General features: G+C 44.8%; 2 protein-coding genes across 6 annotated transcripts in view; both read left to right on the top strand.

Annotated features, from left to right (window-relative positions):
* Positions 1-862, top strand: part of MRPS9 (mitochondrial ribosomal protein S9) — a 38,012-nt gene extending 37,150 nt beyond the window's left edge. Inside the window, exon 11 of the mRNA XM_081907458.1 lies at positions 658-862. Within this exon, the coding sequence (XP_081763584.1) occupies positions 658-749 (92 nt within the window). The 3' untranslated portion in view covers positions 750-862. The remainder of the gene's footprint in view (positions 1-657) is intronic.
* A 6,141-nt stretch (positions 863-7,003) lies between these two features.
* Positions 7,004-17,615, top strand: GPR45 (G protein-coupled receptor 45). Of its 5 annotated transcripts, none has more exons than XM_081907461.1 (2): positions 7,004-7,127; positions 15,680-17,615. In XM_081907461.1, exon 2 carries the CDS (start codon positions 15,914-15,916, stop codon positions 17,048-17,050), a length of 1,137 nt encoding a protein of 378 aa, XP_081763587.1. In that variant the 5' UTR covers positions 7,004-7,127; positions 15,680-15,913; the 3' UTR covers positions 17,051-17,615. The 5 variants fall into 5 exon arrangements, with proteins under 5 accessions (XP_081763587.1, XP_081763588.1, XP_081763591.1 ...); XM_081907462.1 differs by lacking the exon at positions 7,004-7,127 and adding an exon at positions 7,392-7,557; XM_081907465.1 differs by lacking the exon at positions 7,004-7,127 and adding an exon at positions 8,135-8,152.
* The last annotated feature ends 1,398 nt before the right edge of the window (positions 17,616-19,013 follow it).

Genomic DNA, 19,013 nt, shown 5'->3' with positions numbered 1-19,013 from the left:
AAACCCACTCATGAAAAGTGGTCGTACTTCATATATATATATATATAATTTTATTTAACATAATTATTACAAAAGACAAGCAAAATACATACAAATAGATACAAACTATATATTTCAGATAAGCACACATACATAAAAAAGAACAAAAAAGAGAAAAGGATGAAAAGGGAAAAAAAACAAGAAGAAAAATTGGAAAAAGGAGAAAAATTGGAAGAATTTCCTCCAAATTCACTCCACAAATATCTCAACAATAAAACTTCATTGATTGACTTCCATCGCTTACACTGCACTTCCTATATACATTTTAAGCAAATTTGTATCTGTTATTCCGTATTTTTCCCATACAATCTCATAGTAATATTCTAATCAATAAGTTTTCTAAATCTTTCATAAATCTATTCTAAACACAACCAATACCTTACACTTAATCATTTAAACATTTGTCTTTGATAAGACAAAAACCAAAAAATATAATCCAGAAACAATGGAAACGTACTTCTTATTTTAAAGTGTACAATCTCATCATTAGCTTATCTCATCCCTCTGGGCTTCAGCTTGCACCTTCCTGTTTTCTTCTCCCAAGTTCAGCTGCTGTTCTGAGTGTAGTATAGAAGCACCATGACTGAACTTCTTCTAACCTTTCTCTTGCCCCTGCAGCTGGTCTCCTAGCAGTTGATCCACGTGTGAGAGAGCGGAAGAAACCTGGCCAAGCCGGATCCCGCAAAAAGTTCACCTGGCAGAAGCGCTAAATTCAGAAGTGAAACAAAGTGCATTGCAGCTGTTGCGATGGATAAATTTTAGACGTGTGGATGCGTGTAAATATATATCTATATATTTGTAATTAAATTGTTTCTCTCCCACCCACCCCCAATTCCTGTTGATGTTTTTTCTTCTTTTACGAAAAGGACAAAACAAAAAGAGGTATCAGTTGGAGGTATTAAACTTGCTTGATGTCAGACTTGCTTTCCTACTGAATGAGCAGCGGGAACTAACTTTAATAAACGTGGGGACAGGATAGAGAGGAACAGAATAGAGGCAGCTAAACATGGAAGGAAGTACAGAACGAGGCAGCAGTTGTAGGACGAATGGGGAGGCAATGTGAGTTGCTCTTCGAGAGCTCTGCCATTTGTTGTTAAAGCAGAAGGTACAAAGGTATTGAGCCTTCAATATGAAAAAGCAAGACAATGAATTCTTCCTTGGTGAAACTATTAGGAATCATCTTTCTGAAAACAGCATGGTTGGTCTATGTTCTGTCATCATATGCAAGTCATATTTAGAATCTGTGATGCCCCAAGTCACCGTTTGCATGAAAAATGAATACCTTCTTTGCAGCTTTTAATCCACGCACAAACTATTGTAATCAGTTTTTAAAATTGATTTTAATTCTGGCTGTCAATACAACCTTATTACCACAAGATGGAGCTGTTTACAGTCTACCATACAAAATTACATAGGTTTCCAAAGGGGGCAAAAATAAGGAAATGTGGAGATGGTGTAGAATTGCATCAGACTTTTTCACACACATATACTCATGAAACTATTTAAATCATGAGCTCAGTTATTGTTAGAGCCCAGACCGTTTTACACAATACTTTTTTTTTTGCATTGCTGCCTAACTAGTGTAAGGTCACTAATTTGGAGGGTTTTTAATTGCTTGAACATTATGAGGGTTGCAATAATTAGTTGATTGGTTAGAGTAATCAATTTGCAAACCTTTTGATAAACTAAAAAGGTGTCCCTGTTAATCAGGCAGCCTGTGTTTAATACAAGTCATTACAAAAACCCCAGGAAGCAGATAGCATCTTAAGAGATATCTTCTCTAAAATAATTTGTGCTTCAACACCTGTATGCATTATCTAAAAGTGAAGAATGCTTTTTCTCTCTCTCCAGAATTATTTTATTCGTATGCAGATTTATGCAATTATCATACAGTTAATGTACTGTGATTATCTTAATTACTAGCCCTAACAATTATTATTTGGGAGGGGAGGAATGCTGTGGGAGACTTACGTTAATGTCAAAGACCCACTGAGGATAGAGGAATAATTTTGTGAGCTATACAGGAACAGATACAGTGAATTCAGGCAGAAGGTAAATAACATGTCTCTGTATTGGTGCACTGCATAATCATTATCTCTTGCCATTCTAAATAACAGCCTGGATAGCTCAGTTGGTTAGAGTGTTGTGCTGATCACGCCAAGGTTGGAAGTTCGATCCCTGTATGGGTCGGCTACACAGTCCTGCATTGCAGGGGGTTGGACTCTTTAGGGTCCCTTCCAACTCTACAATTCTAGGATTCGAAAACAGTGTTGATAAATTCAATTACCAGCTGTTACGGAAAAAATCTAGGTGCGAGGCTGCTCAGTCACCCGGCTTGTCAGGCAGAGCCCACGGGTCCCTGCGGAATAAAGGATGGAGTTCAGCCACCAACCGGAGCAAATAGCTGTAGACCAAAGTTTACTGCGCAACAGGTTCAAAGAGGAATTTTGAACCCCGAGTGACAAGGACTTTTAAAAGTTTCTGTTTTATCCCAGCATACAGTTCATTAAGCATCATCACTACATCATTGCTACATCAGAAAAGGGGAGGGTTATACATGATTAGCATAGGAGGAATGTGTTGGGGCAACAGACGGATACAGGATATGTATTGGGAAGTACATTCTAAGCACCTACTACAAAGGACAATAGAACAATGGTTTGCGGAGTCTGCCACCGGGGCAAGTCCGGAGGAATGCCTTTGCCCAGCGATTGACACCTGTGAGTGAGTACTCCTGTGAGTATGTGACCTCCAGCTTGAGGGATTATGCCAGGGCCGAGTGGTTTCCAAGTCCTTGGCTGATGAAGCAAATTGGCGGTGGAATGAAGGAAGCTAGCAGAGGAGTTGATTTTATATGATTTTTAAAGCTAGGTAACTTCCCTGTCAAGTCGAAAGGATATATTTATGCATAATATTTGTAACATTTAACAACTTTAAAGATGTGGCCCCACCCCCCTGGTAATTTCCGTAACAAGCTTTTCTATGGACAGTGGTTTTCTATAGAGCCCAGCCTGTGAAAGGCTGGACAGCAGCCCCAGCATCATGGAACCACGGCCTACACCGGTGACAATGCAGTAGTTGCAAGAAAAGAAGCTGGATAGTGCATTGTGGGTAACCAGTTTTGTTTTGTTGTTGTTGCATCTCCTGTAAGGATGCCCAGAGACAGCAGCTGCCTACCCTCCCAATGTAAATAATGTACTTAAAGGTGCAAGAGAAAAGCAGGTTGTGAAAAGAGGAAATCACGGCATTCCTCTCTGAGAAGCCAGCAGCACCAATATTTTGACAAGCTATTTAGACCAGCATGTCTGAACCTAACCAAAGAACGCCCAACCCTTGAAATTTAATTTGCACCAGAAGATTTTGCAGAGAAGCCAGCCAACTTTTTTCCCCTGACCATTTTGGGGAAGATGCTTCCACACCACGTGCTTAGAGTGGAATTGCCATTCTTCACGTACTCTTTATGCGGTATCCGCACAACGCCATCATCCAATCTTTGTCATTCTGTTTTTCCCCAATGGCTCTTCTGCCAAAAAGTGAATTTTCAGAAGAATGAAAGAGTAACACAGGCTTGACACCTGTACGATGCCTTTAGCTTTACTCCCATCTTTTTAAAGAAAGTATTTTCCCCCCTTAGAATATTGTATTTATTGAATTAAATTTAAAAGTATTTCAAAACCGCTTAATGTTTTAAATGTTTCCAAGTGGTGTGCAACAGTAGGAATCAACATAAAAACAAATCAATATCAAAACAGAAGCCCATTGATTCAGAGATCAGGGAAAGCTGGCACAAACAGATACATCTGAAGCAAATAATTGTTGCTTCACGTATGGCAGAGTGAAAGGCATTCCAAAGTGGTGTAGCAGCAGCAGAAAATGCCCATTTAGAGCTATCATTCTATGTTCTGTAGAGTGGTGCCATGAGTAACGTTTCCCTGGGTGATCTTAGAAGTCTGTATTGGGATGAGTACCCTGCCCCCAAGTTTTTGTGGGCTTTATAATGTTAATAAACGTTTACATGGCCCTGTGACTAGTCAGTAGCCAGTACCATTCCCTCAGCATAAAGGTAATAGCTGCATGTCCAGGTATTCCACTCAACAATCACTGCAAGGTTCTGGAGCGGCTGCAGCCTGTCTTAAAGTGGGATGGACACAAAAAAGTGCAGTATTCCTGATGGTGTGGACAAATCTGCTTGTAGATTATCGCTAGCGTAGCACTAGCAAGAACCCTGTATGGTAAGTCAGTAGAATGGAAAGCAAAATACTGGTGGACACAAAAGAGGTTTAAATACGCTCTCAAGGCAAATCTTTAAAAATACATTTATAAGCACAGAAAATTGAGAAACACTGGCCTGCGAGCGCTCCTAATTGGGGAGCCTTTACCAAAGGCATCATGGACTTTGAAGAAGCACAAACTCAGGACAAAAAGGAGAAACAAGCTAAGAGGAAGGCACGCTTGGCAAATCCTCAAATGTGATCAACTCCTGCCTGGAAACCGATGTCCCCACTGTGGCCTCCACAGTTACGTCCGGACTCACTGTTAAGACTGTTCATGGAAGAAAATCTTACTCGGTTATGAGTGATCACCAAAGAAGGAGGTCAGTAGTCATGGTGACTCTAATTATTATTGCTTTAATGTTTAAGCAATAATAATTAGAGTCACCATGACTACTGACCTCCCTTGGTGATCACTCATAACTCAGTATGATTGTCTTCCATGAATAATTTGGATCTGACTATTGGAGGACCCCAAAATATTTGCAGATACATTGCCCTTTCATATATGGTGGTTGTCAAATCACCTCTGGGTTGCCCTTTAAAAAATGAATGTTCACTCTTAGGATATATGTTCCTGATCAATCTTATTTCTTCATTTTGAAGAAAGCTTCTTAAAGATCTCTGTTGTCAGGGTCCCTTTTATGCAAACATCATGAATAAATGCTCCAAAATGTTTTATAAACAGGCATCTCTTGAATCATGGCCCTGCCTTCCTGACTTTGATTCTTGTGATGAGATGTTTTCCCTCTCTCCCTTGTGGACCATTCTTCCCCACCTAAGCTGCTCTTGAAGCTTGACTTTCATTCCAGTGGATAATTAGCAATCTATTATGCTTTATGAAGATGGTAATGTCAAGAAGAAAGTGGCACAATTACAGTTTACATACAGATGTAAGCTCCTTACTCTGTGTGTTTTGGGAGTGGCTCTAAATGTTCTGCAGATGTAGTTTTTGTTGTCTTTAGTTCCATTTGCTCACTTCATTGCTTTTTATTTATCGGTTGGTGATAAGGAGAGGGAGAGGGAAATGGGGAAATGTTCCATAGGAGCCACATAGTTTTCTCTTGACTGATAACTCTGTTGGTAGATCAGGAGGCTCTTAATCTCACCTCGTGGGTTTGAGCTTCACGTCGCACAAAAGATTTATGCATTGCAGGAAGTTAGACTATATAACCCTTGGGATCCCTTCTAGCCCTACCATTCTAGGATTCTATGAGTGCAGGATGCCAGTCCTTCAATTATGTTGTGGGTGGGTGTGAAAAGGCATCCATCTGTGGAGTCAAACTGTTGAAGTGATCCCCCTGGGATGCAAACTTGGGCACACTATGGAAGTCCTGGGCTGCTGCTACCCAGACAAGACCTCGCTGAAATGGTCCAAATGAAAGCAGAACAGTATGTTTGGCACCAGCTTAGTTGCCGGAGTTGCCAGAAGGAAGGTGTACAAAGCACCATCCAGCCGTCTTGGGGACTGCACTCTGGATTTGTGTAGGGTTCACTCCTTAGCCTTTTCATCTCCCAAAGATATCCCACAAGGCAGTGGAGGTTTAGGATCAGAGTTTTCCTTCTCCTAGATGGGCTACCTTCCCAGGTGAACAAGCCCCAAAGCACCTTCTTGACTGTTGGACCCACTATTGATCTCCTCTATTCAATCCACTGGAGCCTACCTTCACATGCAGGTTTAGCTGGCCAGTCAAAGCCGTTTCCCATGATGTGGCCACTATGGCATGCTGACAACTTCTAGGAGCTACAAGAGAGAACTGGGTCCCAGGGTCATCTAGTCCAACCCCCTGCAATGCAGAAATCTCAACTAAAGCATCCAGCCTTAGCACTTCCAATGAAGCAGAGCCCACCAGTTCTTGAGGGAATGCCGTCCATTGTGGAACAGTTCTGATTTACAGTCAGAAAGTTCTTCTTGAGATTTAGTCGGAATCTCCTTTCTGGTAACTTGAAGCCATTGGTTCGAGTCTGATCCTGCGGAGCTGGAGAAAAGAAGCTTGCTTCATCTTGTTCATTATTATTAATAATAATGATGATGATGATGATGATGATGATGATGATGTCTGTATAGTTAAAGCTATGGTTTTCCCAGTAGTGATGTATGGAAGTGAGAGCTGGACCATAAAGAAGGCTGATCGCCGAAGAATTGATGCTTTTGAATTATGGTGCTGGAGGAGACTCTTGAGAGTCCCATGGACTGCAAGAAGACCAAACCTCTCAATTCTGAAGGAAATCAGCCCTGAGTCCTCACTGGAAGGGCAGATCCTGAAGCTGAGGCTCCAATACTTTGGCCACCTCATGAGAAGAGAAGACTCCCTGGAAAAGACCCTGATGCTGGGAAAGATGGAGGGCAGAAGGAGAAGGGGGCGACAGAGGACGAGATGGCTGGACAGTGTTCTGGAAGCTACCAGCATGAGTTTGACCAAACTGCGGGAGGCAGTGGAGGACAGAGGTGCCTGGCGTGCTCTGGTCCATGGGGTCACAAAGAGTCGGACACGACTAAACAACAACAACAATAGCCGCTGGGGATGGGAATGGTTAGCGGTATAAAGACGTGTCTATTTTCGTTTCCGAAAAAGAGCGGGCCCTCGCTTGTCGGTTGTGGACCGCGGGGGGAGCGCCTCTAGAGGGGGCCGTTTCCCCTTCGTCGTCCTCGGCCGCCTCCGAGCCCTGGAGCCGCTTGGGCGCGGATGGGCGCTCGGCGGGAGCGCAGAGTGCGCGCTGGATGGAGCGCGCCGGGGTCGCCGTCTCGGGGGCGCAGCCGGCAGGGCGCGGCGCTCGCCTCTCCGCGGCTGCCTGCTTCCTTGCAGCGGAAACGAGGTACGTGGCTCGGATGCGCGCACGCGTTGTCTGGAGGGGCGAGCTACCGGATTTTTATTTTTTTAAGGGTTTGCGGGGAGGGGAGAAACCTCCTGCTACCTTTTAACTATGCATATTCATCTGGCCTGAAATAAACTCTCAGCAACCGGGGATCATCCTGCATAGCAGAAAAGAGGGGGAGGGAGCCGTGCATTTCCCGGTGCTGCAAGAAACTGAAGCCCGGGCTGGCTGCTTGCATGGCGCTGCCTGCAGTAGCTGTCTAGCGCCAAGGTGCAGCACTTTGGTCTGTCTGGGAGCTCTGATGGTGCGCTTCGCTACCCTGCCGGTTTTCTTGGCAGCAGCCTGTCTCTCTTGATAAGGATTTTCCCAAATACTCCTCCTCCACCACCACTAATTCGGGGTGTTGCACCGATCTCTGCAAAATGCTACGGTAAGCGAGGTGCAGGAGAGGAAGCTAAACGTATTATGTAACTAGCCGGCACTTAGTTTTCTGCCTCATCTTTTCTTTTCTCTTTTTTAAATTGCACTTCAGCATGTGCAGCGTAGAAACAGTCGAAGCTGGTAAGGAAATACGGCTTGTATGCAGGGTCCTTATGAAGGGATATGGTCAAAAAATTTAATAAGAGCCGGAACTTCGCTAAAATGATGGCTCAGTTGGAAAGTCAACAGTCCCTTGTGGGGAAACCCTGTTTTTTTATTGCAGTGGTTTTTCTCTCCTTCCTTGGAAGTTTTCAAGCAGAGGTTGGATGGCCATCTGTCATGGATGCTTTGGTTGAGATTCCTGCATTGCAGGGGGTTGGACCAGAAAGACCCTCAAGGTCCTTTTGCAACTCTGCAATTCTGTGATTCTAAGTTGGCGAGGCAGAGTCTCCTTCATTCAAGACCATTCCCAGGCCATTCTGCTGCAAGGCAGTGGTCCGCAGAAAGGTCACACACACACACACACACACCACCACCACCACCACCTGGAGCGTGGCTCAAAAACAGACCCAGTTCGCCTCCCGAAGGAATTCCTAATTGAGGAGGTGAGTCAGGGTCACAGAAGGACCTTCCAGACATGCATCACTACTAAAGGGAAGGCTATCGCTCCAACGGGTGCTCTCTGCCTTCAGTGTCGGAGGCAGTATTGCTCCTGAATATCACTTGCTGGAAACCACAGAATGGGAGAGGGACCTCGTGCCTGAGGGTTTCCCGCAAGCATCTGGGTGGTTGCTGTGAGAACAGGATTTTGCACTAGATTAGGCTTCCTCAACCTCAGCCCTCCAGATGTTTTGGGACTACAATTCCCAGCATCCCCGACCACTGGTCCTGCTTGCTAAGGATCATGGGAGTTGTAGGCCAAAAACATCTGGAGGGCCGAGGTTGAGGAAGCCTGCACTAGATAATCGGCCTTCTGGTCTGGTGCCTGGTTTATACCTCACCTGATCCACGGTTTCAAAAGATCCTGTGCACCTGGGCGTGAACTTGAGATGCTGACTTTGAAGTAAGTGCATAAAAGATTGTTCAGTACCGTGGTACCTCGGGTTAAGAACTTAATTCGTTCCGGAGGTCCGTTCTTAACCTGAAACTGTTCTTAACCTGAGGTACCACTATAGCTAATGGGGCCTCCCGCTGCCGCCACACCGCCAGAGCACAATTTCTGTTCTCATCCTGAAGTAAAGTTCTTAACCCGAGGTACTGTTTCTGGGTTTGCAGAGTCTGTAACCTAAAGCATCTGTAACCTGAAGCGTCTATAACCCGAGGTACCACTGTATGGTGCTAATGGTTGTGTATTGCTGTACTGCATGTTGTCTTCATGGCGGTTTGCCAAAGGAAGCTATTTGTCTCGGTGTGTCTGGCTGGCTCTTACTTTGGGCATCTGATGTACAGTACAGCTTCATTGCAGAGCAAATAACTCACCTCTGGTATCTCACAGCCAAATTGCCCTAGAATCATAGAATTGTAGAGTTAGAAGGAACCTCAAGGGACCTTGCAATGCAGGAATCGCAGCTTAAGCATCCATGATGACAGAAGAGCCCGTTTCTCCTAAATGCAGGTCTCTCCCAATTACCTATGAAACGAGGCCAGGAATCCTTTTATTTTATTATAAATAATATTTCTAAGGAGATCGAACAAAACCTTTTGGCGTCATAAACGTGACATACAGTATAAGATGACAAAGAGCAAAAGGGGGGGACACAACACATAGACATAGTAGCTCAGTCAGTGGAGCATGAGACTCTGAATCTCAGGGTCATGCGTTCAAGCTCACATTGTCAAAATATTTCTGTATTTTAGGGGGTTGGACTTGATGACCGTCGTGGTCCCTTCCAGTTCTTTCTATACCGTGAATCTGATTCTAATACATATGCAATTAGGAAAAGTTTTTTTTTAAAAAAGCTGAAAATTTTGTAACATAGAAAAATAAGTGACCACACAATACCTTGCTATTTATTATTCTGGACACAGAGATATTTCTGTGTTTTCTCAAATTAGCTTTCCTTAATAGTGCTGTTTGCTGTTAGTAATGCTTCCTGAGCCAAACTGAAGAGGAATAAATTTTGAGAGTGAAAGGAATGTGTAGGTCAGAAGTTCTGAGTCTTCCTAACTTACCCACGGCTTCGAGGCTCGCTCTCTGTTTGATGAGGCACTTTTTACCCCACTGGAGTTCACTTCAAAGGTTGGAGCCTAACCGAGAAGAGAATGATTACTGGGAAATAGACTGTGGAGAGAGGTAAGCCTCAAATGGATGAGGGATTTTTGAGGGGAAATTTACTGAGACCTTTCATGAATGCCACAGGAGTTCTGTGTGGGCGCCAAGTTGGGAACCCCTGGGTTAAGCAGTTACCTCTCCCCCCCCCCGCCCCCAATAACTGGTACACTCTTTACTGAACACACTTTCCCTCAAGTTTATATAACATACAGGTTCTTAAATCTCAGGAGAATTGCCTCATAATAATAATGCAGCAGTTTGATGTTTTTGTCTTTCTGTTTATTTCATATTTTAGTGTGTCCTGTCTATTTATTGACCAGATTTCCAGAGTTTTGAAACCTTTCCATTTTCGGTGCTCATAACTTTGCTTTTTTCTCCCTTTCTGCTGCCCCAAGTTCCTAATATTTTTACAAAACATCTGAGCCTCTCTGGGGCAATAACAGATGGAACAGCTGTTTCCTACTCCTGTTTGAAGTGGATCTCTCTAAAACATCTTCCACCTCGGCGTCATCTCTTAAAATGCCTTTAGTTAAAAAACTAAATCCTTGACTTCCTTAGCCTAGCAACCCAGCTGAACCAAGCAGGCTGGCGTCTTAACTCACTGCGCCAGTGATTCCACCAAGATCCTGCACAGTATTTGGGTAAATCTGTCCTTCAGACTTAGGCCAGTTTAACAGTTGTTCTTTCTCCTATAAATTCCCGGGAATTGTCATTAGAGGGTGTGGTGTAGTTCTGGCATGCCCTCAGCCTCTCTCTCCAAAAACCTACAGTCCAGTCAGCTTCTGTTTCCTAAGGATGGGCAGACATGTAGTCCAATGCACCAGCTTAGCATTTCTCAGGGAAGCCTTGCAAATCTGGCACTAGTTATCACCATGACAGCCCACCTCCTCTACAACTTTCCAAAAATGACCCTTTCATGAAGTACATCTCAGTCTCTAGCATGCTCTACTTATCTCCTGCTTGGACTACTGCAATGCGCTTTATGTGGGGCTACCTATGAAAGTGACCCGGAAACTGCAACTAATCCAGAATGTGGCAGCTAGACTGGTGACTGGGAGTGGCTGCTGGGACCATATAACACCGGTCTTGAAAGACCTACATTGGCTCCCGGTACATTTCCGATCACAATTCAAAGTGTTGGTGCTGACCTTCAAAGCCCTAAATGGCCTCAGCCCAGTATACCTGAGGGAGCGTCTCCACCCCCATCATTCAGCCTGGACACTGAGGTCCAGCTCTGAAGGCCTTCTGGCAGTTCCCTCCCTGTGAGAAGTGAGGTTACAGGGAAGCAGGCAGAGGGCCTTCACGGTAGTGGCGCCTGCCCTGTGGAATACCCTCAGATGTCAAGGAAATAAATGACTATCCGACTTTTAGAAGACATCTGAAGGTAGCCCTGTTTAGGGAAGTTTTTAATGTTTGATGTTTTATTCTGTTTTTAATCTGTTGGGAGCCACCCAGAGTGGCTGGGGAAACCCAGCCAGCAGGGCAGGATAGAAAATAATAATAATAATAATAATAATAATAATAATAATAATAATAATAATAATATCACTGGAAGCTGCCTGGGCACAAAGGGGCACAAACCCTTATCTTGCAACCAGAAGCTTCTCATTTTCAGATGAGACCATAAGAGTAAATTTTCCTATGCTAACTTTTGCCCAGTGTAGGGTCAGATGTGTCAGGAGCTCATCCTACACTTGAATAATAACAATAATGCAAGAACGTTGGACAGATGGGTGGGGTGTAAATAATAAAATTATTATTATTATGGGGGTACCTCGGGTAACAGACTCTTCAGGTTACAGACGCTTCAGGTTACAGACTCAGCTAACCCAGAAATAGTACCTCGGGTTAAGAACTTTGCTTCAGGATGAGAACATAAATCGCGTGGCAGCAGTGGGAGGCCCCATTAGCTAAAGTGGTACCTCAAGTTAAGAACACTTTCAGGTTAAGAACGGACCTCCAGAATTAATTAAGTTCTTAACCTGAGGTACCACTTTATTATTATTATGCAAGAACATAGGGCAGATTCATTCCTACTGAACTATAACTGATTGCACATTGAACATTGCAGGTAAACTTCTCATTGTGGGAAGCCACCCACTTAAATAAGCCTATGATTGTGAGACCCACCCTTGCCTGGCTGGTCCTTGTTTCTGGAAGTGTTCTGGTCTCATCCAGCCCAGTCGCACTTCTACTTTAGGGTGCTTCTCCTCCCCCAGCTTTGTTTTGTAATTCCTCCCCAAGTTGTCAGTTTGCTTCAAATATGTGCTATTCTCCCTTGGTTACGATGGATCGCTCGCTAATTTACCACCGAGGTCGTGTCTCCTTTTCAAGTGAGGGATTGCCATGGTGACACCTAGACGGATATGAATGCTGTTTCCTTGCCTGACGAGATCCGAGTCAACCGGCTAATGGAGCCCTGCTGAAGCCTTGCGTGAGGGAGAATGGCATGCACAGCTCTGTGCCATTCACAAAGAGCTACCTTGCTGCGACAGTTCATTGATCAGAGATAGCCCTTATCGCAAGGTTCAAGTTGGAAGCCTTGCTTTTGTCCAACATTTAACAAAGCACATTTATTTAAAGACCAATGCTTCGTTTCAACGGGAAGCATTTGGAACTGTCAGGTTAAGTGGCTCATTTAAATATTTCCCATGTATCTCTGTCGTGTCAATTTCTTTTTTTTAAAAAAATGGGGCAATTTTTCACTACCAGGCCTGACAGGCAGCGGGTTATAATGACAACAGATCAGGGGGTAGGTTGTTCCACTACATCCTTTTTGAAACTTCTTTCTCAATTATTATTATTATTATTATTATTATTATTATTATTATTATTATTATTTCTTCAGAGCAAACTCAGGGAAATATTTAATGGGGGGAAACCAATGTATCTTTTGTTGGGAATAAATTAAAGCAAACTTCTGGAAGAACAAATCAGATGGTGAGGTATAATGATGATGATGTGAACAAGCTTTACAGTGGTACCTCGGGTTAAGTACTTAATTCGTTCCGGAGGTCCGTTCTTAACCTGAAACTGTTCTTAACCTGAAACACCACTTTAGCTATTGGGGCCTCCTGCTGCTGCCACACCGCTGGAGCACGATTTCTGTTCTCATCCTGAAGCAAAGTTCTTAACCTGAGGTACTATTTTTGGGTTAGTGGAGTCTGTAACCTGAAGCGTATGTAACCTGAAGCGTATGTAACCTGAGGTACCACTATATTTTATATTTATTTCACAACTACTTTAGATCGTGGGTCCAGATCCAAGAGTTAATGTTCTGATACCTCAGGAGGTTGACGGTAGGGAGCTAAACCAAAAAAAAAGAAATGCACAGGAAATTTATCCCTCCTTGATATTGCAGATGGTGAACAGCTAGCCTGCAGGCCAGATGTAGCTCATTGCATCTTTGGGTCTGGCTTCTAACTCCACAGCTGCACCCAGCCACTGCGCATGGTTGCTGCATTAGGCAAGTTTTACGAGGCTGACAGCACATGGAGGGGAGAGTGAACACTGAACAAGAACTGCAGGAAGCAGGACCCAGACTCAGCGGTTGTTCTAAAGGGCTAGCTCAACATTCCTCAAATCTGCCTGTGGAGGAAGGCAAGAATCAGTTGACCCCTGATTATTTTGCTGAATCAGGAGCTGGGCACCTTTGCCCTCCAGCAGTTGCTGAACTTCAGCAGCTATCAGCCCTCAAAAGCGTGGCCAGTGGCTAGGGATGATGGGAGTTGTGGTTCAGCAACCTCTGGAGGACCAAAGGTCCTCACTCCTGGATGGAATCAACCCACCTGAGCAAGCCCAAAGCTGCAGGTGAATGCACTGACCATCACCCCCCCCAGTGGCGTAGCATGGGTTGTCAGCACCCGGGGCAAGGCAAGTAATTTGTGCCCCCTAACCCATGGATTTGCGCCCCCTAACCCGTGGATTTGCGCCCCCTAACCCTAACCCCCAGATGTTGCGCCCGGTGCGGCCGGGCCCCCCTGCACCCCCCACGCTACGCCACTGCCCCCCCTGCAGTGTTGGAAGCCGGGGGCTACATATGAGTTGCATTTGTGTGTGTGTGTTAACTTCTTAATCGTAGCAGAGCAATATTGGGGGGGCGGGGGCGGGGGCGGGGACAAGGGATTTGGAGCAAACATACTTTAAGGCAGCCTCGGACCCTACAAGAGAACTTACTCATGCCTAGGAGACAACGGGAGCTGCTTGTTTGCTGCTTGTGGAGAGAACATTGTGCAGAAAAAGAACATCTTGTTATTGCTGAGCTGATGGTTCTGCCGAAGGGAACACTGCTGTTCCAAGGCACTTTTTCCTGCTTTTGTTACTTCCGATTTCTGAAGTTCCGAATTGCATTACTGAATAGACTGCATTACTTGAGCGGCCGCAATACAGTTATGTGTATAGGTGTTTCAGTTGGTTTGTATTTATTGACAGGTAGGTCACCGTGTTGGTCTACCATAGTCGAAACAAAATGAAAAAATTCCTTCCAGTAGCACCTTAGAGAACAACTAAGTTTGTTATTGCTATGAGCTTTCGTGTGCATGCACACTTCTTCAGATACCTGATGCATGCATACCAATAACAAATTTAGTTGGTCTCTAAGGTGCTACTATGGGACGCGGGTGGTGCTGTGGGTTAAACCACAGAGCCTAGGGCTTGCTGATCAGAAGGTCGGCGGTTTGAAGCCCCGCAACGGGGTGAGCTTCCGTTGTTCAGTCCCTGCTCCTGCCAACCTAGCAGTTCAAAAGCATGTCTAAGTGCAAGTAGATAAATAGGTACTGCTCCAGCGGGAAGGTAAACGGTGTTTCCTTGCGCTGCTCTGGTTCGCCAGAAGCTGGCCACATGACCCGGAAGCTGTACACCGGCTCCCTTGGCCAATAAAGCGAGATGAGCGCCGCAACCCCAGAGTAGGCCACGACGACCTAATGGTCAGGGGTCCTTAAGGTGCTACTGGAAGGAATTTTTTTATTTTGTATTTATTTGTTACACCTAGGGCTATATGTGCGTGTTTAATTCACGTGCATGCTTTGTTCACATACAGAGAAAGGGAGAAGGAAATCCATTCTCTACAATAGGAGTGAGGAACTTGTGGCTCTCCATAAGTTTTTGGACTCCCAGCCAGAATGGCCAAGGGTCAGGAATAAAGGAAGTTGTACTCCAGCAAAGATCTGGCTGGTCACAGGCCACCAGCCGCTGCTCTACATGAAAGAGAGCAAAACATGCTCCCTTCTTCATCTTAGGTTGCTTCATGCTGCTATTTTAAGCATATATATTTTTCGCAGGCTGATTCCTGTATCAGATAAAGTCCTGTCCCAGCAAGGGGACTGGCTTCTGAATACAGAGCAGGATCAGCAATTAGAGCAGCATTCAGGCCTTTGGTACAGAATGTGTTCGCTGTATCCGTCGGCAGCCATGAAACCTGATCCTGCAGTAATGAAACTAATATAATTGGCACACTGTGGAGGTAATCACAAGGTGCCAATATTTTGCAGATTACAACTCGGAAGCTTGCTTTTGCTTAATGTTTGTCCATGCAATTTTGATTCGAATATTCCAATAAGATCGTTTAGAAATACTATAAACAAAAAGGTTTTAAGGTTCGTGCTGGAAGGAAGCTATTAAATGGGCAGGCAACCAGTTTCCAAGGTTTTCCCAGTCACTGAATAAGTGGGCTTACCAAAGTAATAGATCTAAGTGTAAGTTTAATATAGAAGCTAGCTGTTGTAAACCAAGAAGTGGCACTTTGTTGTAGGATACTGAGTATTCAGTACCTTGCCCATACTTTTTCGATGGAAAGGAAACCATCAAGTAGACATATGACTAAAAAACCAATAGATGAGTTACCACCATATTTCTTTTCCAGAGCCACGTCTCTCTGAAGATACACACTTGATAATGGCCACGCTTCTATTTGGGTGTTGCAGAAGCCCGTGCTTCTCTAAAATTGCTGCAATCTGCTTTGTCAATGCTAGCTGAAGAAACATTTTTTCAGACAGACTTAGCCACAGACTAACACCTGCTTTGAGTTTGTATGGCCGATAAGATGGGAAAATGGCAGCCGCCATTGAGTTAGCAGGAAGAGGGTTTTGCATCTCGGATGCCGGCGTTTTGCACTGTGATGGCATGCAACCAGACTCCTGCAGACTTCGTTGTCGCTCTGAATGCAAGCACCTGGCTCACAGACCCAAGTTACACAGTGCTCCCAACCCCGCTCAGGATACTGTTGGCCATTATCATGCTATTCATGATTGCTGTTGGATTTCTGGGCAATGCTGTCGTCTGCCTGATTGTCTACCAGAAACCAGCCATGCGTTCGGCGATCAACCTGCTTTTAGCTACCTTGGCTTTCTCGGATATCATGCTGTCGTTGTTCTGCATGCCTTTCACCGCCGTCACTATCCTGACGGTGAGCTGGAACTTCGGGGCTCGCTTCTGCCGAATATCTGCCATGCTGTACTGGTTCTTCGTCTTGGAAGGGGTCTCGATACTCTTGATCATTAGCGTCGACCGATTCCTCATCATCGTCCAGCGCCAAGACAAACTCAACCCCCAGCGTGCCAAAGTCATGATTGCGGTTTCTTGGGCCTTTTCCTTCTGCATCTCTTTCCCTTCAGTGGTTGGGTGGATGTTCGTAGAAGTCCCGAGCCGCGCTCCCCAGTGTGTCCTGGGCTACACAGAATGCCCTGCAGACCGAGCCTACGCCGTGATGCTCCTTGTGACTGCTTTCTTCGTCCCGTTCAGCATCATGCTGTACTCTTACCTCTGCATCCTGAACACTGTCCGTCGCAACACCGTCAGAATCCACAACCACGCCGAGAGCGTCTGCTTGAGTCAGGTGAGCAAACTAGGCCTCACCGGGCTGCAGAAGCCTCACCAGATGAACGTCGACATGAGCTTCAAGACCAGGGCCTTCACGACTATCCTCATCCTTTTCGTCGGCTTCTCTCTGTGCTGGCTTCCGCACACGGTGTTCAGCCTGATGTCGGTGTTTAGCAGAAATTTCTACTACAGCCCTTCTTTCTACATCACCAGTACTTGTGTGTTGTGCCTGAGTTACCTCAAATCCGTGTTCAACCCTGTCGTCTATTGTTGGAGGATCAAGAAGTTCCGCGAGGCCTGTCTGGAGTTCATGCCAAAAACATTCAAGATCTTCCCCAAAGTGCCTGGACGAACGAAAAGGAGAATAAGACCAAGCACAATATATGTCTGTAGCGAGCACCAATCCGCAGTTTAGGAACCATAAAAAGAAAAAATACTGAGCAGCTTGTATCTTCCATCACTGCCCTCACAGCACCATGCTGTTTTCTTTAATGTGTTGATTGTAACCCAGAAAACTTAGGGAGTTTTGTTCTTGTTATCCATTAAATTGAAGCACTTCCCACACTAGTCTCATTGTCAGGTTAAACAAGTGTTGTGGTCTTACCAAATACACTGCCAAATAAAATATATTGCCTGTACCATTCTATTTTCTTCTACTTAGGAAAAAGCATCACCAACAGCCAAGCGCACACAGTGAAATAATTGGTATCGCATTTTAGCTCCATGTCTCCCCATTATGTTATTTAGGTTTGTCCTGCGAAGAGCAACACGCGGCAACAAATCGGCAGTGTGAAGCCCGACAAAACACAATGAGGCAGAAATCTTCCCTTATGTTTTATCTATCATTTTGCACAATCTAGCAAAAGTGGGTTGTGATTTAAAACACTTAATTTCATGGAAGAGTCCAGGTTATGTATGTGCTGTTAAATGCAAGATCACATTTTGTTCTTTCTAGGTTTATCCTCTTAAAAATAACAGTATGAGAGGGGGGAGAGAGGGAGAGAGAGAGAGAGAGAGAGAGAGAGAGAGAGAGAGAGAGAGAGAGAAAGAGAGAGAGAGGAGAGATCAGTTTTGGGACCACGGAGGCTGCGGGAGATGAGCCCAACCCCCTGGCTGCAATACTGATGAAGGACCACCACCCACCATCAGTTTCATGAACAAAGTTTCCAATGGCCACTAGAGAGAGGACCTCTCAGGAATGGCTCCCCAATTGTGGAATACCCTTACCTGAGAGGCTCATCTGGCAACTTTGGGTACCAGAAGGATGTTTAATTCTCTTACACCCTTTGTGATTTTAACATCTCAGCTAAAATCCACTGTTTTATGTCATGTATTTTGTTTACCATGTGAAAACTAGTTCTCCAATATATAATTTTTGGCTGTGATTGTTTCTGTATTTATTTATTAATGTTTTAAATGGTTTTTTAATAGTTTCCTGCTTGTTTGCTGGTCGTAGGAGGTTATTAGGCAGCCACACAGATGCCATGATAAATAATGGCGCACCTAGTCTGACCCTTAAGTCTACAACTCCCATCATCCCTAGCGAGCAGGACTAATGGTCAACAATGGTGGGAATTATGGTCCAAAAGCAGCTGGAGACCCAAGTTTGGGAAACCCTGCTTTAAACAATCTGTTCTATTCCGTCACTAGCTAAGCACAAGAGTTGACCGAGCCTTCTGGGAGGAGAAACCTCTTGAAACATTCATGGTGCACCGATGCAACTCTGCAGCCACTCTTTGCCCATTTTCCTTCCAAGGACTTTTGCCTCAGGTGCAAAGTACAAAAGCCTGTGTCAGGTGTGAGGGACCTTTGACCCTCCTGATACTGCTGAACTGTTCCCCACCCCCGCCATCAGTCCCAGAGAGCAGGGGATGAAGGGAGTTGTTCATCTGCATCACACCTGCATTATAAGGTGCAGAAAAGCAACCAAAGCTTTCTGGAGAAATAACACAGCCTCCCCAAAATAAATGTAAAGGTTTCACTCAAAGAGGCAGCACTGCTCTTCCAATCTTTTAAACTGAATACAGTGGTACCCTGGCTTACATACGCTTCAGGTTACATACTCTTCAGGTTACAGACTACGCTAACCCAGAAATAGTGCTTCAGGTTAAGAACTTTGCTTCAGGATGAGAACAGAAATCGTGCTCCGGCAGTGCAGCAGCAGCGGGAGGCCCCACTAGGTAAAGTGGTGCTTCAGGTTAAGAACTGTTTCAGGTTAAGAACGGACCTCCGGAACGAATTAAGTATTAACCCGAGGTACCACTGTGTTAGTAGTGACACAGACCAACACAGATGGGTGTGTATGTTTGTATGTATGTACAAATAATGTAGTAAAACAGAACATTACCTGCACACAGTGGTGTCATTTCAAAAAAAAG

The sequence above is a fragment of the Podarcis melisellensis genome (genome assembly GCF_964234715.1).
Source record: "Podarcis melisellensis genome assembly, chromosome: 4".
NCBI classification, from domain to species: Eukaryota; Metazoa; Chordata; class Lepidosauria; order Squamata; family Lacertidae; genus Podarcis; species Podarcis melisellensis.
The sequence above is the reverse complement of the archived record's forward strand: the minus strand, read 5'-3'. Positions and strand labels throughout refer to the sequence as shown.